Genomic DNA, 26323 nt, shown 5'->3' on the forward strand with positions numbered 1-26323 from the left:
TCATAAAGCTTCTGAATACAACATTTATCTTTATCTTACATGGAAATAATACAATTATAAGGTCAGGTCACCACTGTAAAGCCGCACAGCTAGCATGCTCGACTTAGCCCAGATTAGTTTTCGCCATGGGAAGGACACCCCACAGTGCACATTGTCATGTTTTCTCCTCTAGAAAGGATTAGCTACATTAGTTAACTGCTTTATTTTCATAAACTGAACATAAATATAAAGGATTGTTTGGTGCTTGTGCACTTTTCCTTTATTTGTTAGGGATCCACACAGAGGGGATAACGCCCTGCAGGAGTCTTTCAATCCACTTAAGGTGAAAGAAGGTGAGTTTTAAATGATAATAACCAGAAAAGTAATGGGAGGAAAACATATTATTAACTAATACATTAATAACTTTGTTGTATTAGACATTATTTATTACATTATACAGATATTTGTGTTATAATTTCATGTTTTTAATAAGATAAACGTCCTAAATTCCTGTATTTTCTGTGTTTTTAATGTGAAAATAAGAATGATGTATCTTTTACTACATGTCCCACGATGCTTTTCATCAACCCACAAAGTAATGACATAAAAAGTATTGTTTTCAATCAAGCTTTGTCGTATGGCCGAGTAATAAAGCCTACCAGTTCATGATCATTTGGTCATTGGTGTGATTGCAGCTGTGTCCCTGCCTGACGCTGAATTGCATTCTGGTCTATTTTCTGCCGCTGTGGGTGGAGAAGATTGGTGTCTCTGCCTCCACTGTGATGAATATCAACCCCGTGTGAATGTGGCTGAATGAAACTGAGGGGATGATACTGAAGCTATTACCTCCGATGTCTACATTCGGCCCGTTAGTGATGGGCTCGTAAAGACAACAGACTCTCGGGTGGTGAAGAAGTCGTCTCCTATAAACATAAGAATGCATTTTCTCTGGTTTTGTACGAGTTGATGACAATATGCATGATAAAGGTGATAAAACCCTTAAATTAATGGGATTCCTGTGTATGTTTCAGAGTGACTTTTTTAGCCTTTTCAAGAAAAACAAGAGCCAATTAGTAAAACTCTTAATTTCCATGCATTAATAGGCAGCAGGGTCATGTGCCAAATAGCTACCCATATCCATTAAATGTCCTTTAGGTTAGAGTTGAACCACAGAGCTCCGTCTTCATTCTGACTCTGGTCGATGAAAGAATGAGATTGCAGATACAAGAATGAGCTGAAATTAGGTTTCTCTGGGCGGCTGGCCACGCTCTCCGTGCTGGGGCGAAGGGCTCACCGATTCTTGACCACCTCTGCTGCTCCTCCACGTCGAGAGGAGCCACTAGAGGTGACTCAGGGCCGCTTGGTAACGATTATTAGAAGGTAAAGGGAGACCACTGGGCAGATATCCAAGAAACCCTGGAGGGACTTTCAGCTCTCAGGGTGCACGGGACAAACAGGAGGGGTAAAAGTTGCCACAGTGATACTGAACCTTCATTACAGTGAGAAAGATGTGTTTTTTGGGGGTTTTTCTCCCAATAACTTGCAGTTCAAAAAGCAGTTAAAGATGCTGATTCCAAACTAATGTTGGCTGTATTGAATCTGAATGGAACAAAAATGATAAATTCTCTCCAGAGATACAAGTCAAACATAGTTTTTGGCTCTAACTTACACCCAAATTTTGGCTTTTTTCTGGCTTTATTTGTCCCTCCAGTGGACTACAATATTAGAAGTAGAAGAGCTATTGCATCTGTGGAGGAACCTTTTCAGGGTTAGGGAAATCCTAATGCGACAAATGAAAAATCTGTTTTCAGAACTTTCAAAGACATTTCAGACATTGTTTTTCTCACAAAATCCACTCGAGGCAGTTAAAGCATGATTAATATTTTCATGGTAAATGTTAAAGATCCCCTCCAGACACGTAGTAACACATACACAAACAATCTTTGGAGAATAATGTGTGTTTGCTATGTTTATTTTCTGCAAACAAAGTACAATTTCCACATTAATACCCTTAAATATGCATCTGTTCCTACTACATCATTAAAAATGGTAGAATCTATAAATATGCTGAATTAAGTTCATTTATAAAGTTTTCCTGCCTACTTCAATGTAAAGTCCATTCTCAGTGTGCACTGGAGGCTTCACACGTGTATATGTTGCACACTGGACCATTATGATTTTGTAATTAGTTGTGCAATCTTATGGTTTTAAATACCGTACATTGTTATTGGTATTTGCTTTTATCTTTGTTCTTTATTCTTTATTCTCTTACCCTCACCTATCCTCTGCTTTATTCCAAAATCAAGCCCTCCTGCTTCCACTCTCCATCCTCTTGTTTATTCGATCTGTCTTCCTCAGTCGTTTCCATCACGGCCAGCTGTCAGATTTGCCTGGATTTGGACATGAAAAGCCAAAGCAAGTTTGATATCGGGCTTCCTGACTGATGAGTCCAACCTGTTTAGTCTCTGTAAGAGCGGCTTGACGGATGTGTTGGATGATATATATATATAATACTTTACATCTTTAACCAACAAACACAATCTATTCTCTGTACTGTCTTTGACATTTGGTTTAGACACTGAAGTGAGTGGATTTCAGCCTGTCAGGTAACAAGAAGCACTGTGGACAAATAAAAAACAACATTAGGTATTACATTTATATATTTACATGCTGCAGCCGGAGCACTTTTCCCTTTTTATTTTGTTTCCACACTCAGTGACTGAACAAAGCAATGATGAAATACAGAAAGAGGTGATGCAAATTGCTTATATTTGCATGTGGGTGAGACAAGAAAACAAAATCTGATAACAGGAGAGTGTTCTCTAACCTCAACCTATTCTCTTTCTTTCTCACCATGAAATTTCGATTCCCTGCTGTTTGTTTTTTTGTTTTTCTCCAACCACGTCAGCTTGACTTATTTCATCCTCTTCTGGCTTTTTCTACCTGAGCTGGTCTCAAAGCTTGGGAGCTGTATCAACAATGAAGAGTTATAAATAAGTCATAGTTGGTCTGTTTCTAACAGCAGGATTTCTTATCCATTGTTTTATTTTTGATATGTTACTGCATGCGGGTGCAATGTTGTAAAACTGGGGATCTAAAATTAAAATTAGCTCAAGAATTTGAAGTTAAGGACACCCCATAAAGCACATTGTCATGTTTTCTCCACTAGAAGGGCACCCTAAAGGGCACTTTATCATGTTTTCCTGCACATTTACTCCCCTCCGATTAGCCTGATCCCAAACTGCAGCCATTCTGAAGATGTTTTTACCTCAGTGTGTTTTTGTTTATTCAAGTGGCAGAAAGAATGACAATCAGCGAGACAAATGATGCAAGAAGCAATGCGAACGTTAAACAACGTGCGTACATTAGCCTGAACACACACACACACACACACACACACACACACACACACACACACACACAACTCACAGATGCTCACGGAGGAAAAAGACACAGAAACAATCAAGTGCTCGGCTTTGTCTAATGAGCCACAGACAAACACAGAAACTATGATTAGTGTGATTAAACGTGTGAAGAGCTGCGAGGAAACCAACCACAGAACCGACAAGGGCCCGGTGTTCTGCTGACGCCACCATGCTGACTTCTGAGAAAATGTTTGAGAGTAACCGCAGACAGTTAAACTAATGAATGAGTTTGTCAGAGAGTACAGTACGCACAGTGTACTACTGTATGTTGGTATCTGTAGTTATTCTATTGTACTATGAATTTATCTGCTTTGCTATTCATGTGCAACTGATATTTTATTCTGTTTGTGTCCCTGCAATTGTGACCAGAGGAAGAAATCCTTTAATTTTAGGGTTTAAGAAGCATAACTGAGGAAAAATATGCAGATATTTTAGTGAATAATTGAGGGATTGTCAAGAAAAGTCTCTCTAATTGAATGTTCTTGTTATTTAAGTCCTTACAATTAAAGAAAAAGACTTCATGAGAGGAAGCCTCCACTTTCTGGCATTAACACTGATAGCAGACAAAGACACTGAAGAGAGAGATTGACAGTTCTGATGAAGAGCTAAATCTGCTGGGAAGAACAACCTTTGCTGGAGAGGAACAGGAGGATTTCAGGAATCTGGTCCTTTAGAAGAGGGAGAAGATTAAAGGAAGAAGACGAGGGATGAAAGAAAGGGGAAGAAAGGACTAAATCCCTAAGCCAAAATTAAATTTCCCACTTAAACCGGTATTTATATAGACACATTCACGCAGATACCAGCCGTTTCCCGTAAATGAAGCGTAAATGTCAAGCCTTTGTAACGTGGGATGATGTGAGCAGCTTGTAATGAGACAAAAATCTGCTGTTAAGAAAGAATATAACTGATATCAACGCTTCAGAAGAGATCATCTTTTTATTTAATGGTTTTATTTAAAGTGTCACAAGCTGTTTGTATAGTTTCAAACTGTTACATCAGTGATCGGTGATTGCTTTTATGCTGTTGTCAATCACCTCCTTTACCCAGTTCCAGAGAATCTGTGGTGTTGGGAAATGTTTATGGCTATATAGATTTCTAACATATTTTAAACGTGCACCTACTTGTTTGCTGACATGCAGAAGTTTCACAAGACTATTACTATTATGCTATGCATCAACATTAAGTGGAATGATGGAAATATCTTGGGCCACTATCGTTATCCTTCAAATAAACTTGTGTATAAGTTTTTTTTTTACAGTTTCTGTTTTTGCTGAAATACTGACCCACCTATGAAAAGTAAAAGTATTCATTCTGCGGTAAGATGGTTCTCTGTCACTGTTATACACACCAGACACTGACAGTCAAATACACGACTCAAAACAGGTTTTAGTGGTAAATCAGTTCTTTCTCACTGAAGCAAGGTTCGATACATGTGTAATCTACAAAAAGGCAAACAAGTCCATAAGGGGAAAGGAAAAAAGGCTAATCAAAAGACAGGCAAAAATACAGACAACCAAAGTACATTAACAGGAGAAATACTGCTGTTAATAATAATTAATTATTAAGATTATATTTTTAATAATAATTAATAGTCTGTGACACACATAGATTTACTTGGGCGGGCCGCCGGTATATTAACAGTCAGGGACCCGTTTCAGCATTTTGCAAAGAACCAGAGAGAGAGGTGTTATCTGGTGGATTTGTTTTACAAGCACGGAGCAGGTAAAGCAACAGTTTCGTTAAAGCACGGCTCACCTGAAAAAATTCTTGGGTGAATTTATAAAACATACTGCTGGTGGCGCCCGGTTAGCTCAGTGGGTAGAGCTGGCGACCCGTGTACTGAGGCTGAGTCCTTGCTGCAGCGGCCCAGGGTTAGAATCCAACCTATGGCCCTTTGCTGCGTGTCATCCCCTCTCTCTGCCCCCCTTTCCTGTCTGTCTTCAGCTGTCAGTATCATAAACGCAATAAAAGCCCCCCAAAAAACTTTAAAAAAACAACAAAAAACGTACTGCTGATCAACAAAGTAACAGATCAGACACATACAGTCTGTTTGACACATGGTGGAAAAAAAGAGCAAGTATTGTGTGACTAAACACTAAAACAACAAAAATAAGGTAGAGAAGGGGAATATGTTGCAAATGGTGCCGGCCAATATGTAAACTTGTCAATTCATGATTCGTTAATTGTTTGAGTTTTAACACTTGATATACAATGTTGTTAAGAACAGTTAAATAAAGACATATCAGTCTGAATCTTATACTGTATTGTCACATGCCTCATTTACCCAGTTCCAGAGAATCTGTGGTGTGGAAAATCTCAATGGCTGAATAGATTTCTAACGTATTTTAAACGCACACCTACTTGTTTGCTGAAACAGAAGTTTCGCCAGACTATTTTAAAAATCAACAGCAGCAAACAGCTTTTTGAGGAATAAGGCAGTCATTTTACGTAGCTTTTTTTAAAGTGCATCAACATTAAGTGTACTGATTGATATGTTTTTTTTCCCTGTCTTTGTTTTTGCTGAAATACTGACCCAACTATGAAAAGTAAAGTATTCATTGTGCTGAAAAATGGTTCTCTGTCACTGTTATATACATTTTTCGGGGGGGGATGTGTTTGGATTATTATTACTAATGAAAACATGCTTATGAATATTATATTCCAATATATCAGATTATGTCACACACAATAAACCGGTGGATTACTCCACAGCAACGAGCAATTGTAGGCGTTAGTGAGTCGGGGCAGTTGCCATAGGCTGGGCTCCATTTAGGTGTGACACCAGCAAATGACATAAGAAATGAGAAATGTATTCCTGACAAGAATACATTTCTCAAGGAGATGGGGGCTGCACTAACTTGTTCACCGGTTTGCAGATGTGCCACCAGACATTGAGTAATATCTTCAAATATTTCTCAGTTCAGAATTAATAAGATATCAAAACAGGAATGGTTTTCTTAAAAGAGACTTAAAATATGTACAATAATTTGATACTTTTGACTCTAATGCCAATAAACACAAGCCACAATCCAGAGGTCCAATCAGATGTTAAGATTTGTTGAATTATTTTTGGTCAGTTTCAAATGAATTCATCTTCTCCCCAAGAACAGCCTCATCTTTGATTTTAACTTTATTTGAATTATTCCATTATTTTCTATCATTGATCTGGATGCAAAGTTGAAGCTAAAGCAAATGTTCTCACTGCTTGGACAAATAAAACCTCTCTTTGTACAAACATTTGCTATTCATCACAGCACATTGTCATTACATCCATCATATTTGTCTCTCTTTTAGAGAAAATATACTTTTTTCATCTCCCAGTAACACTTTCTAAAAGGGCAAACACACATAAATAATGTACACCGATTAGCAATTACATTATGAGCACTGACTGAAGTGAATAACACTGATTATCTGGTTATCATGTCTCCTGTCAGTGGGTGGGATATATCAGGCAGCAGGTGAACATTTTGTCTTCACAGCTGATGTGTTAGAAGCAGGAAAAATGGGCAGGTGAGCCGTGCATTAACGAAACTGTTGCTTTACCTGCTCCGTGCTTGTAAAACAAATCCACCAGATAACACTTCTCTCTCTGTTTCTTTGCAAAATGCTGAAACGGGTCCCTGACTGTTAATATACCGGTGGCCCGCCCAAGTAAATCTATGTGTGCCACAGACTATTAATTATTATTAATAATATAATCTTAAAAATTAATTATTAGTAACAGCAGTATTTCTCCTGTTAATGTACTTTGGTTGTCTGTATTTTTGCCTGTCTTTTGATTAGCCTTTTTTCCTTTCCCCTTATGGACTTGTTTGCCTTTTTGTAGATTACACATCGAACCTTGCTTCAGTGAAAAATAACTGATTTACCTCTTAAACCTGTTTTGAGTCGTGTATTTGACTGTCAGTGTCTGGTGTGTATAACAGTGACAGAGAACCATCTTACTGCAGAATGAATACTTTTACTTTTCATAGTTGGGTCAGTATTTCAGCAAAAACAGAAACTGTAAAAAAAAAACCTTATACACAAGTTTATTTGAAGGATAACGATAGTGGACCAAGATATTTCCATCATTCCACTTCATGTTGATGCATGGTATAATAGTAATAGTCTTGTGAAACTTCTGCAAATCAGCAAACAAGTAGGTGCACGTTTTAAATACGTTAGAAATCTATATATCCATAAGCATTTCCCAACACTACAGATTCTCTGGAACTGGGTAAAGGAGGTGCTTGAAAACAGCATAAAAGCAGCATCAGCGATCTTATGATTCACAGCTTCAGAGAAGCAGCAAGGACGAGAGAGAAACAGTCTGTCGACCATCCCAACAGAAGTGACCAACCAACAGAGATGGCAGGTAGAGTGAAACTTTATCTTTAAAGACAAATGAAGAATTAATTACAGATTCACTTTTAGGTTGGTGGCCTCACTTAACTGACATATGAGGCGAACTACGAAATGTTTTCATTTTGTTTGTTTTCATTATTACACGCCTTTACATCACAAAGACCGGTGCATATCGCGCACGACAGATGTCACAATGAAAATGTTGAAAACGACGTAACACGTCGAAACAGACAAAAGAAAGAGAAAGAGACTCCCTATTTGAAGTTTCAGTTTGCTTTGCACAGAAACAGCCGATAGAAATGTCCTTCACACAAACACTACTTTTTTCTTTTATACTTTGAGTACTTCTACTTCACCAAAGTCTTTTTTTACACAACTATCTGTACTTCTACTTAAATAAGGAATGTGTGTACTTCTGCCAACTCTACAGGTATGATGTTGAATCTCTTTCAGCTGATAATCAAACAGCTGCAGTTAATGGAGATTTAAACTCTGATTTCACTTTTTAATAAATTTTGATTGTTGAGAGAGACACATTTGATACTAAGATTCAGACAAATAAGTATTTATTGATCTGTGCTGTAAACTCAAAGGCTGCAAAAAGTGAATTAAAGCTCAAAACTACATCCTCTCCAATGTCTCCTGTTGTTTGATTATCTGCTGATAGATATTACATAATATAAAGTTTTCTTTTTTTTAAATATAGGTAAAAAGATCATGTTCACTGCAGTGGCAGATAAAGGTGGTAACTTCGGACCCTTTGAAGCAGACACAACTGTGGTTTACAACAAAGTGATTACCAACATTGGTAATGCCTACGACGGCACTTCAGGTAAATACATCACCTGCAGCCACACTTACAATCATCTATCTGTTTGGTTTGAGTTATGTTGACACATTTTACATACTAAATAAATATACTGTATCTGTGTACCATAAATCATATCAGTAATCTACCTATTGATTACCAGTTCAATACCAGAGCAATAAAACTCCAATAACCAATATTTTCTAATTATATTTAGTATTTATGTCTTTATGACTTTATATTGTTTGCCTTTTACTTACCTGTTGTTTAAACAATCAGGAGAATCGTCTCAATCTTAAATGCAGATTTGAATGTATTTTAATTTAAATTTTATTCCATTTAATTTCAGTTCATTTAACATGTTTGAGAGTATTCTCTGTGGTCTGTGTTTTAGGGGTGTAACTTCTCACTATCTATAACATTTATTAAACCGTTCAAGTTCAACTGCAAACTAGGGTTGGTTAATGAACTTCCACCTTATTATTTTTATACCGAGTAGCGATTCATGTAATTCAAATGGTAAGAGTGAGGTCTAAGGAACGGTACAACACCCTATTGGTAACAAAATAATCTAATATTTAAACCATGTACCTGATAAAATATTACTTTTTCTTATCTGTTCAGAGTACATTATCTATGTCTGTCCCAATGCTTACAATAATAATAGTATTTCTATTCAGTTACACCCCTAACTTTGTACTTTCAATTCGATCCACTCAAACCTTGGTAAAAGGTAAAATAAGTTTTTTTCCCCACTAGTTTTCTCAAAGCTTTCCAGAAACCTTTGAATGTGATCAATACTCTTTTGTTTCCTCAGGTATCTTCAAAGCTCCTGTTGCAGGTTATTATTATTTTACCTTCTTTTACCACGCTGGAGCAAATTCTAAATCAGCCCTGAAACTGATGAAGAGTGACAGCTGCATTGTCGAGGCCTTTGATAAGAACCCAGGCAGTGCTGATAACGCAGGAAATGCAGCATTCCTGCAGCTGAAGGAAAACGATCAGGTGTTTGTGCGCCTGAGTCCAGAAAATCGTATGTGGGCGTCCGGCTGCACAACCACCTTCAGTGGTTTTCTAGTCAGTGGAATGTGAGAATTCAATGACTCCACTTCACTGATCTCAGATGCCATCGACTGTGTGTGAGGGAAATTCTTATAATCAAGTTTTTCCAAAATTGTTCTGCTTTCGCTAGCATAGTCCACCATTACATTACAATGTTTTATGTTGTTGGGAAACTAAATACATAGATATATGTGCTTAAAGCCAAGAAAATGTCAAGAACAAGTAAAGTAAGGTTGAATAACATCTTGAGTGAAATAATGTACATCCTGTAGTTGGCTATATGTGTTATGTCTAAGTAGTATAAAAACTGAGGGGAGACTGCCTCTCCTCAGTCATATCTGTGTGATTCTGATGATGGCTCTTGCTTGCAAACAATAAAGATCTACTGAGTATCTGAATATTGTGTCATCTGGTATTTCTGCACTAGACTAGAACTGATTTTGAAACTGTTGAAGTAGAAACATTGTTCGGGCTAACAGCACTGCAATCAGCATCAGGTCTGTTATATTAACCTTCAATTGACAAACTCTATTAAAGTAGTTATGACTCTTGTCTATCAGAAACAAAGGAGGAATTCAGGTGACAGTCTGCATAGGGAGGAGGTCAAGGTGGATGTTTTTTTAACAAAACATTGTACTTTAACACAATAGACTAATGTTAGTTTCACATTTCAATGAGTCAATGTTCATTTAATTTAAGCATGACCAGTCTTTCTCCTGCCTTTAACCAAGTGGTTATTATTGTAACCATGATGACAAATGTCCCCTAAACTTAACAAAGAAATAACTTTAACCCAAACCACAATATCTGTTTCCTTTTTTTGTTATTGGTGACATTGGAGAACCAACATGAACTGTTTCAGCAGTTTGAGCTACAGTTGCTTGTCTGTTGGATCGGACCACACGGGCCAGCCTTCACTCCCAGTGTGCATCAGTGAGCCTTGGCCCCCCATGACCCTGTCTATGGTTCACCGTTGTTCCTTCCTTGGACCACCTTTGATAGGTACTGACAACGGCAGACTGGGAACACCCCACAAGAGCTGCAGGTTTGGAGATGTTCTGACCCAGTCGTCTAACCATCACAGTTTGGGACTTGTCAAAGTTGCTCAAATCTTCACGCTGCCCATTTTTCCTGCTTCAACTTTGGTTACATAATGTTCATTTGCTGCCTTATATATCCGACCCAGTGAAAGGAGCTATGATAACCAGATAATCAGTGTCATTCCCTTCACCTGTCAGCCCTCATAATGTCATGGCTGATCGGTGTACATGGTACATTGGTGAAATATTGGCGACACTGACAAAGACCAAACCAAGATATTGCTAAACTAACCAAACCGTGGTCCCAACCAATGTTAAAACCACATTTAAGAGAGGTTTCCTGCATGTGGTGCAAAGAAAAATAGTATCCTCAATAATTTAGAGATGGTCGATGTTGAATTGGAAACAACCCAAAGCGGGCAAAATGGACAAAACAAAACAGTGTCAAATGTAAGTACACCATCATACAACAAGTATAGATGAGAAAAAGAGCATAACATGTTAACAAATGAGAGTTTATGAATACAACACAACAATACAGAATGAATAAGATATCAAAACAGGAATGGTTGTCTTAAAAGAGATTTAAAATACGTACAATATTTTGATACTTTTCACTCTAATGCCAATAAACACAAGCCACTTTTGATGCAAAGTAGAGGCTAAAGCAAATGTTCTCACTGCTTGGACAAATAAAACCCTTCTTTGTACAAACATTTGCTATTCATCACAGCACATTGTCATTACATCCATCATATTTGTCTCTCTTTTAGAGAAAATATAAGTTTTTCATCTACGGGTAACATTTACTAAAAGGGCAAACATACATAAATAATATATAGAGAATAAATGGGGTCATTTCTTAACAGATATACATTTTTAGGTAAACAAAACTGATATCCTGAACTAATTTTGGTCATGCATAAGATTCATTGAAATGAAAAAAAACTTTTAATATAATTCAGACTTCTGGCATTGTACTATGTATTATGTTAAAATAAGAAATGTTTTTTATGCAGATATTCATACAACCTAAAAGGAAACTACACAACATAAAATGAATCACTGAAAACACTCTCCTTCCACTGTTTGAATAGTTTTTGTTTGTGTCTTTTTCCTTCTTTGGAAGCTTCAACAACAACAATATTTTTGGATACCTAAAGGAATAGTTCCAAGAGATGAGAAGTTATACCACTGTCAGCCAATTAGCTTGGCACAAAGACTGCAAACAAGGAAAAACACTCAGTCCAAAGTTAACAAATCTGCCTACCAGCAAAAACAAAGTCTAAAACTACACTCCAGAAAGTCACTGCTCCCCTCCAGGAAATATTCCAGCTCATAATTATTCATAAATCTGCAAAGTGTCTTTCTTACACTTTCATTTTTGTACAAATTAAATAGGGCTGCACAATTAATCGAAACATTATCTATATAGCAATATGGTAGAGTAGTGTTGTCAGGTGTCTGCTGGGAGTCACACTGCTGGAATAAAGTTCACAGCTTGTTCTGCTGCCCCCAAGTGGCCAAAGGGTAAAACATTTATAAAAAACAGTTTGAAAACTTTAATAACAACAAATGTTTTAAATTCAACCCTATAAAACAACAATAAAAACTTGTGTGTTTGTATTGTACATAGTTTACAAGCGCACAAATGTGTGTCACAAAAAGCAATAAGATACTGTTTTTGTAGCTTTTTAAATAGGAAAACAAATTTAATCAAGAACATAACATAAACATTAAAGGTGGACAACACATTAACATCAATGTGTTAAAACCTGGACATATAAAAATACAGTATATGGTTTCTGATACAAAATGAGGACGACTTTCTGAATTGAGGTGAATGTAAATGTTTGTTTGGGGCGTCTGTTCATCATAAGGGAAGTCACACCTACCGTACAGTCTATATCAGCCTCTCTCTCTCTGTTAATGCAGTGAAACCTCCTATCAGTCTACTCAATGGGAACCACGTGGGGTTCAAAGAACATCCACTGTTGCAGCCACTTATCTGCATTGTGGACTGTTTTACAGATCAGATTTGGATGAAATATCCACATAAGCCAATTTCTTCTGAAGCCTCCCTCTAGCAGTCTTATCTCACATGAAATACAATTTAGGAACATGACACAAATTCCACATAAATCTGGAATAAATGATACTCATCTCAGCTTTGTTCGTGCTAAATTGAAACCGACCCTCTGGGAGGTTTCCTTTCCCCCAACTGATGCAGCTTCATTTTACAGTGAAGATAATCCAATTCCCACTTGGATGACCCACGTAGTGTCAAATTGTTTTAACCGAACCGGGGTAGAAGTGATAAAGTAAAGCTAAGGAATGAGAAATATGGGAAAGAAATAGAGCCAAGATTTAAAAAAAATTAAATTTGTGGGAGGAGGGAAATTTGATAGTAAGATAAAATGATAAAGAGTAGAGGAGGAATTAAGAATAAAGGAAAAGTGGGTGAGAGAATAAAATGAGGTTTGAAATATCAAAAAATGATTGCAAGAGAAACCAAAAAAAAAAAAAAAAGAGAAAGATTACCAGATTAAAGGAAGAGGAAAAAAACCCACAGAGGATTTATTCTACTTTCACACTAACTCTCCTCCAACTTCCTTCAAGGGCAAAAACATATAATTTCAAAATATATTTATTTTACATTTTCCTCCACCCTTCCCTTCCTTCCCTTATGACAGACCTTATCAATATCTAGCTGAGCAGAAGGGAAGCTTCAAATGATCCCTTCTTATATGAAGGTCACAACTTATTTAAATGTTAGTATGCTAAAAATGGCACTAATTATCACTAGTTAAGTCCAGCTGAAGCTGATGGGAATGTCAGTTGTTGTGCAGGTATTTGGTCATAAACCAAAGTCCCGCCCCTTTTTTGTTATGTGGTCCAATAAGAGTCGAGCAAGCCTCAATCAGAAACCTGATTTCCTGTACACACTGTACTTGCCAGACTCGTGTTGAAAGGAGAACCACATATATATTTATTCCACATCTTAAGTTAACTAATGTTAGCAAAAAACTAGCTAACCAATCAACATCAAACCAGTTCGTTGTGGGACCGGGAGCCAGTGGAGGTTCTGGAGGACAGGGGTGATGTGGTCATGGGTGCGGGTGTGTGTGAGCAGACGAGCAGCAGAGTTCTCAATGTACTGGAGTTAATTTAAGGCTTTGGATGGTGTAAAATGTGTGTGGAGTTGTGTTTGAGAGACACAAGAGTAAATTGTTTTAATCTTCCTCTTTGCTGCCTCAGCTACAGTCCTTAACTGGCTTTTTTTTTGCTTCAACAGCCATTAAGTGTTTCACCAAAGTGCTGGTCCCCACAAAGTTGTTGGACCCTAAACGCCGTGAGTGTCCCCTGAGGTCAGGACCCCACAAATACAGATAAACAAGACCACACTGTCCACGCTTATAGAGAAATAAAAGAAGGCAACCAAAGATGGAGAATAAAGTTTAGGTGGGAGGGTGAAAAGAAGGAAGACAGCCAGTTGAATCTCACACATACAAACTCCCTTCCACATTTATAAGTGCAAACACACGCACACACACACACACACACATCCAATGGATAGTGACTAAGTGCTGAGTCAGATACGGCTCTGAGGATTTTCTACCCAGAGGAAATGTAGGAAACCGCGACAACACAGCTGCCTACATTATATTCAGAGTTCATGAGACGTTTCTGGAGGATGAGTTTAGGGAATAGGAAGTGAACTGTATGATTCAGTCACTACTGTGGCTGTTACAGCTACTACTAAGACTAATAGTCCCGCAAGTGCAAGTTATACAACTGCTGCACCCGTCACTGTTAATAGTTACCTGCTCTGACTCGGGATCTTCCAACACAAGAGCTGCGAAGGTAAACCAAAGTATGAAAGACCAATCTTTTCCTATTACTTATCATGAAGTAAGTCTTGATTGCACAGTGTAATGGCTGCTATAGAACAATGGCACCTTCTACTACTACTACAACTACTTCTACTACTAAATGTTCACAATTTCAAGTAAAATATGTAAGAAATTTCAATGAAAATGTGCATTGAGCAGCCATTAAGCCCTATTTTTATCCTCATAAAGGATAACTCTGCATCATCAAATTATTTTTATATTACTCAACAGAATATTTCAGGGTTTCCTACTACCATTACTATTATTACAACTCCTGGAAATCATAACGCCATTTATACCTATTTAAGTGTAACAATCCACAAAGACTGACATTAGGTTGTGTAACAGCAATGAGGTGCAGAGGTGCAACAGAAGCTCACTAACAATGGCAGCATCTTAACTTCACCATGAGTCATTACACATAAACAGTGAGTCAGCACTGATACAGAACTGCAACAAGCTCCGCAGTGTGCTGCTGTTTATAGTGTTGTAAAAGTGAGGTGTCATTGGTGTCTGTTTATCCTGCTTTTGCAATGGTAATTGGACAGTTATAAGTCCAATGTTTACCGGTGTTTTAGCCCTGGTTCAGTTTAATATTCACCAATGTTTCAGTCATGTTTTAGTCCAGTTATTCACTCTCTTTAACCCTGTTTTAGGCTATGTTTACTGGTGTTTTAGCTCTGGTTTGGTGTAAAATTCACCAATGCTTCAGTCCTCTTTCAGTCTATTATTCACGTTTCGTTATAGTCCGGTGTTCTGCGGTTGTATTGCTGTTTCAGCCCTGTTTCGGTCCAATTTTCAGTGATGTTTCAGTCCAGTTTTAGACCATTATTCACTTATGTCTTTGCCCCATTTTTGCCCCAATATTCACTGGTGTTTTTGTGCAATATTCAATGCTGGTTTGGTCCACTGCTCACTGTATCTTTACTCCTGCTTTAGGGAATGTTTACTGGTGTTTTAGCTCTGTTTTGGTTTAATATTTGTTAGCTGTTTTAACCCTGGCTTTAATTAATTGTTCACTGGTGTTTTAGTCTTTGTGTGCACAAATCTGCCTAATTTTCCTGGTGTGACCACTATTTTATGCAACCTCTGAACTGATGTCATTCACTGCTGCAGTGATTTTCCACATACTTCATTTGTTTTTGTTATTTGAAACACTACTTCTCTCTTATTCTATATTTTGGACTTCTTCCATTAAAGGATCTTTTCACAAGTTCCTGACATTCTGATTTGAGCAATATAAACGCTGCACAGGTTAATTGTGTGGGTATTTTCTACTGTGGCGAACGTAGGATGGACAGTATGTAATTATGTCCAGACATTTATGCTAATTTTTCATAAAAAAGATGAACTTAAGAGGTACCAAACTCCTACAGTTCTCCATTATCCATCCTTCTCTTGTTTGATCAAATTATATCCAATGTTTTTGTCAGATGCATTATGTCAAGTAATGTCAGTAGTAAAACATTTCACTGTATTTTTCTTGATAAATGCCACTTAAGAGGCACAGTGTTCTCTCTCTTAATTGGCTTTTCGTGCCTGACTTTCTTACAGGGTCATTGTTTTTCTTCTTTTCTTCTTCTGGCTCTGCTCTTTGCACTAATGTGATGAAAAGAAAATGTTCAACAAGCTTTGTTTAAGATATATTGCAGGTACATATTCTTTTTTTGTCCAATTTTCTCTTCTTTGAGCTTCGTTTTTCTCTTTAATTTTCAAAAGAGGCCCATTATGTAAGAAAGCATTTAAAAAGGAGCACTCAAAAGCAATGAAAATGGACAACAGGGACACAATTGTAATGTTTCACTGCAAAGCCTCTGGACAGATAGAAAAAGATACTGGTAAAAAAGAAGTTTCAGTGTCATGAAAATGAGTAATATTGCTCATGAAGAAAGAAGCAAAAGGGAGTACATCAGAGCAAGAAATCAAATTTATTTTCAGGAGGATATTTATCTCCCCTGAGTCAGATTTGCTTTTTGTCATCTTTGTGTTGTTCTCAGTGAGCTACAGTGTGAGAAAAGTCCATAAACACACAATTTACCCCACTGAGACTAAAATAATAATACACCATCACAGCCACAGAATAACAATGAGACTGTTTCTGTTGCTTCAGGCTGCTTGCTAGTTAGTTTTCTGATCAGCCACCCAGAACATATTGGAGTGCAGGTTTGTCACAAATTATGTACAGTGGCCTGTTGGGGACAGTGGTTGCATTCATGTGTGGATATTTGAAAATTAAAATTAAAACAGTGAAAGGAAATGAAAAATAATGGTACATTTGAACCAATTAAGCTTAATTTCAGAGGAAGTTTGTGAACCTTAAAAGGCATTTAAGTGCAATCTGATCTACAAATACCCAAAGTCACATGTCTACACACACAATCAGAGCGGGGGACAATACATATGCACACACCAAACACACTTGGAATCAGTGCATGTAATTTCTCACCTGATTGATCCTGCTGGCCCGGGGAGATGAGTTGCACTTCTCTGCCAGGTTAACAGGTATATGTGTGTGTGTGTGTGTGTGTGTTTGAGACCGCGTACAATCCTCTGAGGAACTCCAGGGGAAATAATAGAGTAGGAAAACAAACCAGATATAGGCAGCCAGTTTATGTGGGAATTTTCAAACTATCATAGAGATCGTGCCACATTTTCTGTGTAGTGCTGCACACCTTTTGGCAAAATGTAAGTTATCAAGCGTTCATTTCTTTAAATCTTAGTTCAAAGCTGCAGTAATAAATAAAAGGAGTTTCTTGATGTGATGAACCCACAGAAATTTAGCAGCGACTCTGCAGTTCCCCTCAGCACTACAGAGCGTTTTAGCATCTTTCAGCTCATTGTTTTGATTTTGATAGCCTTCAAATTAACTGTTTTGGTCTCATTGCTGTCAACAACCACACAACCAGATACAGCTGTTTAAAGCTTAATAAAGCTCTAATGAAGCAACTGTACCAACACCAAACAGCAGACAGACAAAATTAAAGACAAGCTAGTGAAAATGTACCCTTACTGAGTTGGTAAGACCAAAAAGAGCTAAAAAGAGAGAATATTAGACTTACATTCATCAGGTGAAGGCCAGAAACACGACTCCAAATGAATGATAATGTTGTTCTGTAACTGCTGGATATGTAAGTAAGCAACTTTGCCACATGTCAATGTTCACAACTTGTTTCCGCTGCTCCCAAGTGGCCTAAAAAATCCCAAAACATATCAGTTAATCTAAGTTTAAATGAAACTATGGGTAGTTTAGAAAGGAAATCTCTTTGGTGGAAATGCTAACTTCTCATAGTCACAGAGTCACAAGCCAAAAAGGTTTTGAACTGTAACTTTTAATATTATATTTTCTTTTTAATGGACAATCTGTAATATAACTAGTAACTACAGAAGTTAATCTTGCTCTGCTCAGTGTGTAAATAGGCAATTGTTTCTAATGGGTTTGTTACATCTTCATTAGGACACAGTTCGTCAGTGCATTTACAGCTTGTTGTCCTTTCAGCCTGCTGCCCCCAAGAGGCCAAAAATTAGGAAAATAAATACCTATGTTCATTGAATAAAATTGAATTTTCATTATAAAACATTACAACATTTCTTCACAAGACAATACCAAATTTGAATCAAAGTTTATTGTAGATTATTAACAATTATCTTAGTGTGTCAACCCAACCATCTAAAAAATTAACTTTCCACGATTCAACATAATATTTAAAGAGTAACTCAACACCCCTAATATAAAATCATAAAAAGGATTTGTTTTGTCGTTGACAATCCCAGTTTTTTCAAATTCGGTATTTTTACTTTGTTTTCTACATTAAAAGAAAACACAGGGAACGACACTCTTCGGGAGAGACAACAGTTACGCGTCACCAACCAGCACATAGAGCGAAAGAACAAGAACGCAGAGTGAGACGAAGTGAGTGAAGTAGGAGAAGTGGATCACGCTTTCACCACTGCCGAAGATACTGCCGTCGTCGTCTGTGACAGTGACGACAGTGATGGGAGTTGTCGACGGAGATGATTGGGTGCTGGTAGTTGTGGTGGTTCTGGGTGGCGATGTTGGACAGGTAAAGTTTAGGTCGCTGTCGACTCCTGTGGAGGTGAAGGTAACAAAGCCGGGTTTGCTGCTGCCAGTGATGTTGCTGATCCAGTCCTGGTACTGGGACACACGGGTGTAAACTCCTGGAGTCATGGGTTTGGCACAGCCCTCACCAAAACTCACAACTCCACTCTGGACCCAGATAGGACCGTTCTTGGTCACCAGCGGCCCTCCTGAGTCTCCCTGTGGCGAGAAACAGATGATAGTTGTTGGGATAGGACAAGATATATCTTTTAGAGGAAGCATCCACCCTGCTCAAGCATAAAGGAACATATGAACCAATTACTGTCTTATTTAACAACCTTCATATGTTGATTTGTAAAACAGAATCCCAAAAATATATATTCTTCAGAAGTTGATTTAGCTCAGTTGATCTGTTGCATCAATCACTTCCAGAATTTTTTAATGTAATTTTAACAGTTTTTTAAACAAAGAACCAGCAGCAAAACAACTGGGAGAAACCATGAAAACTAAGGTAAGTTAATATTAAGATAACTATCTGAAACTAGGAATAACTCAACTGTGACTAAAACTAGTGATGCCAAAATTGACAATGGTTTCTGGGAGACAAAGACAAGCTAGTAAACATTTTGTGCATCATCTGCAGGCACATTTCTGGGATGTGAAGTAAGATTTTTTCATTTTGTCTTATCTTCGGCAACCAGCCCTCTCGACATAAAATCTGCCATGTAACTGAAACTGGAAGACATATAAGTACACACTCCTAGGACACTCTTCTGCCGCTTACCTCTCACACCTCCTCGTAAAGTACATTTCTCCCCCGGGGAGTCAACAAGGCATTACATAACAAACATACAAAAAGTGGAGGGTCACCTGACATGCATCCTTCCCTCCAGCTCTGAGCCCGGCACAGATCATGTTCTCTGTGATATCATAATAGGCGCATTCGCACTCATTGTTTCCCACTATCGGTACATTCACCTCCTGAAGGATGTCAGACAAGGAACCTAATTGGAGATATTTCAATCTGTATTAATTGTATTTCATCAAGGTACTACTACTACAAACTCTTGCTTTGATCATCTTTGAGCTTACCGTTACCAGTTTGACCCCAACCAGTGACCCAGCTGTTGACCCCGGTGTGGAAGGTGCTGTTTGCTGAGGCCAAGCAGATCGGATATATGTTGTCGGTTAAGTTCACAGGGGCCGACAACTTCAGAAGACATATGTCGTTGTTGCTGCTCAGTAAATCGTATGCAGGATGGCACGTGGTCTGAACGACTTCCAGAGACACTTCATTGGGGTTTGGACCTGACTGGCTTTGGCGTCCCAGATGAACCTCTATGTTGTCACTTTTTGATGAGAAAGAAGTGAAATAGTTAAATTTTCAATGTCCAGAGAACTTCCACAGAATACACTGATTTACAAATGAGTGAGTTTTTGACCCCCATTTTCACCTGGTAGTAACATATTTATCCGGATAATCAGACAAGAAAACAAGCATTTTAAAAGTTGTAAGCTTGTTGTCTCGCGGACAGACCTGACAAAGTATGAATTCAGACTTTTTAGTTAGTTATTTCTTTATCATTTTGATCAGTTTGTTGAAATTAAATCAGACCTGCTGTAATAAGTGGGTCCAAAGTGAGTAAACACGAATGACACATTTTTGATCATCGAGGATGGGAGGAGGTGAAATCCTTCCTTTAAAAGTAGGTGAAAGTACTTACTCTGTTATGCAGTGAGCAGCTGTCAGCACCCACTGGTCGGTAATTAGGGATCCTCCGCATTGACCAGAGTCTAAACTGACTTGCCAGGGCCAACTTCCTGGAGGTGCATCTTGACCTCCCACAATTCTGGTGTTACTCGAAGCAACGCCACATTCTAGCAGAAGAAAGGAGGGTTAAAGATGGAGAATATGCCACAAAATACATAAAACGACCAAATATGTCACGTCTGCCTTTTAAAATTGTAGTTAAGATGTGAAAATGACTTGCTTAAGATTAGAGAAAAGCCCATCGTGATTGTTTACTGTTCACTTCAGAGTTGGTTGTGTTTTGGGGTTAAAAAAACTGTCCATTGACAAAATAGCAAGTTTGATGTTGGTTTTTAGCTCGGACGTATTGGAGGTTTCAGATGATGCCCAGTTTCCCAGTTGGACTGTACGACTTTGATGTTGATGTGAACGGTGTCTACAAGGAAACTGGTCATTAAGTTAACTCCCATATGACGGGAATGCAGCACAAGAACGTCACACTACTTCCTCCTTTAGAGAGTTTGCTTGTCAGGATGATGTGCCCTCCAGTCATCAAACGTTTGAACAAACTTTTCTCAGTTTTTCCAGTCAGACAGTCTTCAAAGTCAGTTTTGGAGCTGAGCACACCTTGAACTTTACATTTTGCTCTATAAATATAAAAATATGCATGTATGGGAGTTTTTATATTACTAGAAAATAGGAATTCTTTACCATACAACAGTTTGTCAGTTTTATAATTTCAGCTGGTAGAAGTGAATTCAACATCAAATGTTTTCACCTAAATGCAGATTTATTATTGCATTGTACTGTATGTGCCGAGGTCTGTGGTGACAGATGACAGACAGGAGTGCTTCCTTGTTGCTGAAATGCATGAGGTCAGTACTATCTCTCTCTCTCTCTCTCTCTCTCTCTCTCTCTCTCTCTCTCTATATATATATATATATATATATATATATATATATATATATAAACTCTTTTTATAGATGACAGAAGGGAGCAAAAGTTGAAAAACTTGGGTTCTTACTTGGCTGCTGTGAGTGACAATCTGAAATGTAGAGCACAGAACATCTTCAGGTGATAACAAACATTTGATAGCACACAGAACCAAACTTAAAAGGCTGAAGTTAATTATAGAGTTTACGTCCTAAAATCTCCATTAAACCCCACTCAGATCCACTTCTGTTTCACTTTTAATGTTACATCTTCACCTCTGTATGTCTCATAAAATACCTCACTTCTAATTGTTCTCAGCAAATAAAACAAAAGAATTCAACACTTTCATGAAAAAATAGGACAATTACACAAACGGACACTATGAGAAAAAGTAAAATACATTCATTCAACCTTTATTTTGACCCCTGGAAGACTAGTTGTTACCTTGGTAGCCTAGTGGCCAATGGGGATCCAAATAAGACAAGTAAGTAAGTAAATATTTATACTCCAGAGATCAATGAGGGGTGATCCTCATTTACAGACATTGAGTAAATTAAAAAAAACGGCAGTAACAAAAGACTATACCACAATAAACCAATAATAAGTTAAAAGTTTAAAAGTTTCCAATTAGGGGAGATAATTTAATAAATTAAGATAATTAAATTGTAAACAATTACAAGTCACCTGTACTAAAATTAAAAGCAGTCTTTCCACTTTCAGACCTATCTAGTGGAAGCAAGAGTCAGTGAGCAGAGCAGGTCTGATCTGAGTGACGAAGCAATTCTATTATATCTCTTTTGGAGATAAGACCACCCAATCAAACCCCTATCATATAAAACACAATGTGTAGAGCAGACATCAGCGGAAATAAGTGAATCTAGAAGTTTAAGAGTTGAGGACATTGTGTATAAATCACATCCCTGTAGTCCAAAGTTGACACGAAAACTGCCTCAACTGGTTTTATTTCGGTAGAACTGAGCAACCTTTTGTGCAAATATGCTTTCACTCCAACATGAACTATCCCTTTTTGTGATCAGTACATAAATAGTTAAGAACCTGTTGGACACCCAGTGTGCTTTGAGGGCGAGGAGGAAGTTCCCGTCTTTGTAAATTATTGTCCTTAATTAATTTTTGTTTAAAATAGAGAAGACAGGAATCTAAATTATTGGTAAAAAAAAAAGAGGGTATTTCACATGAAGCAACTGATTACAGGCACTCTTTAGTGACATTAATTGATTAGCTTTTACACGCACAAGCGTTTTTGATTGCATTATAATTTTTCTAAAAGATGAAATATTTGCTCTGTGATTTAAAAAGGTAAGAAAATAAAGATAACCCTACAATTTCTGCTGTTTCAACCCAGTCGGGAGGATTGCTTTGACCCTTTTTTGTCCGTCTTGTGCTTCCTCCACCTTCGATATGAGCCAAGTAATAAGAAACATTTGTTATCTTACCTTTGGATGAAAGAATGATCACCACAGTTAAACCACACAGAAACTGGTAGAGAGCCATTTTAACCTGCGCCTCGTTCACTTCGTTCTCAAGTTTAAATACCTTATTTCTCAGTACTTAGCTCCACCCAGAGTTAAATTCCTTCCATTAAACCATCATAATTACTTCTGCCTTTGACCGACCTCTCCACCTACCATAACTCAAGGTTTAAGAAGCTCCGGATGAGCATCAAGTCAAACATGTTTGTCTTGTGTTGATCTGTATTTCCTCTTTCCTGCTTTAAAAGAACTGAATCAGACATTGTACATGGCTGTTTTCTTTGAGATTTCAGTCCCACAGGCCTCATATCTTACAAGTTTATCTAGCACAGTGACCTTATAATGCTCAGACAAATCACAAAGCCACTCCTTAAAATCTTTTATTGGGAAAAACCACTTATTTTGTATGCAGATTTTGGTACAAGTATACAAATATTTGTTTCCTGGAATGACATTTAGTCACTTACATTGGTGGTAACTAATAATACAGGATGTTTAATTGTTAACTGTTTCAACTTAATCCAGTTTTTACACCTGGACCTCGTTTTTGACTCTAGACCGTTGGAGAGATTGACTTCTGTAAGTATAATCCACCAGAATAAGTGGAAACACCTCAATATTTTATAATTGTGAAAGAAAGCCAGCTTAGTCAAACATAAAGTCACCCAGAGTTTCCCAAAAGTCACAAGAAAGTCTTCAAAACCAATCACACTAGAACAAGACAAGGCTTTTAAATGTTTTTTCTCAATACCTTACGTGTCACCCTCCAGCCATGTGAGCAGGTGCATGACGTCACTTGTTTACTGGATTGCACAAGGACGTGTCGGCCAAGAATCTCATCTTTCTGCCCCCTGTACCTTAAAGAGAGAGAGAGAGAGAGAGGGCAAACACACCCACATATCTTCTAAACACATTTCAAATACACCTATTCAAAGCTTTAGGACTAGTGCCTGGCACTCAATCATGCAATGTGACACAGTTAAAATCAATATTTAATTTAGTGTGAAAAAGCAGCAGTTGTTGGCAGCATATTCCTCATGCTGTGAGTGCCCTGAAGAACAAGAGGAGAGGAGCTCTCAACTTATGTTCATTCATGTTTTTATGAAAGGATTTTACATGATGTCCAGTGTCTGATACAATATATCAAAGCCCAAGCTTGATTTTTTATCTTTGTTCTCTCTGGTGGTCCGTGCATTATCTTCCACAGATACTAAACATTTCTCAAATATTGTGCATGACACAAATGCAAGTAACACATTTTTATATGTATAGTACAAAGTAAGTACAAAAAAGCATGAAAAATATGATGCTTTTTAAGATAACACTTTATTGATCCCTCACTTGTTACAGCAGCTCCAGATGTGTAACACTGCAGACAGCAAAAACACATTAATTAACAAAATAAAATAGAAAAAATACAAGATATCAAGACAAAAAAAAATAAAAATTTGGGTTGTATGTACAAACTATATACAGCATGTTTATACAGATGTGTGACTCAAAGTTAAATTATAACATTGCACAGGTTACAGAAGCAGGTAGTGGCATAATGTAGAAATAAATAACAGAAATTATTTCACAGGGATATGTAAGAAATATAAATATATATGTATGTGTGTGTGTGTGTGTGTGTATGTGAGGACTATACAGGTAGTTTTTGAGCATGTATTAGCCACTTTTATCTTCCTCTGCCACATGAGGGTAAGTGTTTATCTGACCAGGTACATTTGTATTCTACTTGCTGTCACTTGGATTCATGCTTCAGACAACAGCAGCAGCTCTTTGGCTCCTCATGCCAAACAGCAGCCTGCTGTAATGAAATCAGATCAATACACAAGGAAGAATTTGCACGAGGAAGAATTTGCACGTGGAAGAATTTGCACAAGGAAGAATTTGCACGAGGAAGAATTTGCTTGTTGACACCCAGCGTTTAACCACATGATGGGAAAAAGACGGTTTGCTTGGCGCATTGGGGATGAAGCAGGAAAAAGACGCAAGGAATGAAGACGTCGCCAGTCTTCAAATTACAACATGGCATTTAGAGCTGGATCTTTATACAGACGTGCAACTCTGCGCGAACACAAAGGTCAACTTCTCTTTATGCACGACACACCCAAGTTCAAGTTCTTCTTTTAAATTATTATGAACTTTTCAATGAGAAAACACATCCAAAGGTGCAGCAGTAAAAACTAATGTCTAGAGTCTCTTATCGAAACCTAAAAGCAGCAAGTAATATGTGTTTAATCTGTCTTATTTGATTGAGGTTGATCCTCTTATTATTAAAGAAAGCACCAGGCTGCTGCTGGTAGTTTATTGTTCTACAGAGTTCTACAGAGCTAAGGTCGCTGACTTACTACAGGGTGCCTCCGTCTCACACTTGATACATACAAATCATTTTTATATGTGTGAAGGTGTGTTTTTATCTATTATGGTGCTCTGACACCGGCTTGGTCAAACAGGCTAGTCTATCGATGTCTTAGCCTTGGTATTACGACTATTACGAATCATCTTCTATAACACGGGTATCTATTTTCATTTAATTTAGGTGTCCAGAGTGCAGTGCATCTTGCTGTAACTGGTCATTTCAAAGCTGCATGCGTTCACTTCTTTAATCCGCCACTGATATTACATCATGTTATGTCTGATCTTGCGTTGGGGCCTCCAATGGAAGGTGACCTATGGCGTCTGTAGATATATTTTAAGGTAAGAAAAACACAACAATTCTTATTTTGATTATACACTCATGAAAACATAATTATGAAAATTATGTTGAATTTCTGCCAATAGATCCCTCGATATATTACAAACTAGATCCTTTAAATCAAGATTAAAGACTCAAGATGACATTAAAAAGGTTTGATTTTGATGTCTTCTTACACTCGAGGGCGAAGTGTAAGGTCAGTGTCAGTGAAGAAAAGAGAGTGCCCAAGGTGGACTGAGACAGGTATGGTAAAGAGGGAAAGTAGAGGTATGTAAATTTAAGCAAATGGTAGACTGGCAAGTGGAGGCTGTGATAGTGGAGGAGAGGTTGATACGCAGCAGCCGGACTGGTTGTAATGATACTGATTAACTGACGCAATCACACGAAACCTTCTCATCCCTCTCAATCAGACGGACAGGGACAGAGGGGGAATATTGATTAGAGGTAAACAATGAATGATGGCGATCTCCTCTGTGTGTTGTGGATGCAAAGTTAATCAGGCGGTGGCGTGTAATTCATTTTTTGTCATATTTCAACCTTCTTTAGCATTTTGTTTTTAGCTACCTCTAAATCTGACAGGGGAATAAATTATTCACTGGAGTTGGAAATCATAGTCTGGTTAAAGCTTCTATTCTGTTGATTTATCTTTTTTGTTTTACTAAATTACTCACAAGGCGTGTATAAAGGAGACCTTACTACCAGATATACATGCACCAGTGTCCCAGAGACTTCGGCTAACATAAAATGATTTAATCATGTGGCTCTTGTAGACTTTACAAATGTTTTTGGACTGAATCGATCAAATCCCGATAATGAAATAAACCACTTTTCAGGG

At 37.7% G+C, this 26323-nt stretch overlaps 2 protein-coding genes across 2 annotated transcripts; one reads left to right on the forward strand and one right to left on the reverse strand.

Annotated features, from left to right (window-relative positions):
- The first annotated feature begins 7643 nt into the window (after positions 1-7643).
- LOC127363702 (complement C1q-like protein 4) lies at positions 7644-10022 on the forward strand. The gene is made up of 3 exons (XM_051400508.1): positions 7644-7764; positions 8461-8586; positions 9380-10022. The coding sequence occupies exons 1-3, from the start codon at positions 7674-7676 to the stop codon at positions 9652-9654; spliced, it is 492 nt and encodes a 163-aa protein (XP_051256468.1). The 5' UTR covers positions 7644-7673; the 3' UTR covers positions 9655-10022.
- A 6444-nt stretch (positions 10023-16466) lies between these two features.
- Positions 16467-22901, reverse strand: LOC127363687 (serine protease 1). The gene is made up of 6 exons (XM_051400482.1): positions 22752-22901; positions 21389-21409; positions 20339-20492; positions 19707-19963; positions 19485-19618; positions 16467-18833 (listed from the first exon to the last, which is right to left on the reverse strand). The coding sequence occupies exons 1-6, from the start codon at positions 22807-22809 to the stop codon at positions 18411-18413; spliced, it is 1047 nt and encodes a 348-aa protein (XP_051256442.1). The 5' UTR covers positions 22810-22901; the 3' UTR covers positions 16467-18410.
- Between the last annotated feature and the right edge of the window lie 3422 nt (positions 22902-26323).

This window comes from Dicentrarchus labrax, unplaced genomic scaffold (genome assembly GCF_905237075.1).
Source record: "Dicentrarchus labrax unplaced genomic scaffold, dlabrax2021, whole genome shotgun sequence".
NCBI classification, from domain to species: domain Eukaryota; kingdom Metazoa; phylum Chordata; class Actinopteri; family Moronidae; genus Dicentrarchus; species Dicentrarchus labrax.

Excerpts from the sequence above, each read along its gene's own strand:
- LOC127363702 (XM_051400508.1), top strand. The coding sequence starts at position 7,674 with ATGATTCACAGCTTCAGAGAAGCAGCAAGGACGAGAGAGAAACAGTCT. Across the intron at positions 7,765-8,460 it reads CCAACCAACAGAGATGGCAG|GTAAAAAGATCATGTTCACT; the intron begins GTAGAGTGAAAC and ends TTTTAAATATAG. Across the intron at positions 8,587-9,379 it reads TGCCTACGACGGCACTTCAG|GTATCTTCAAAGCTCCTGTT; the intron begins GTAAATACATCA and ends TTGTTTCCTCAG.
- LOC127363687 (XM_051400482.1), bottom strand. The coding sequence starts at position 22,809 with ATGGCTCTCTACCAGTTTCTGTGTGGTTTAACTGTGGTGATCATTCTT. Across the intron at positions 20,493-21,388 it reads TTGTCACTCACAGCAGCCAA|AATGTGGCGTTGCTTCGAGT; the intron begins GTAAGAACCCAA and ends TTCTTCTGCTAG. Across the intron at positions 19,964-20,338 it reads GCTGCTCACTGCATAACAGA|TGACAACATAGAGGTTCATC; the intron begins GTAAGTACTTTC and ends CTCATCAAAAAG.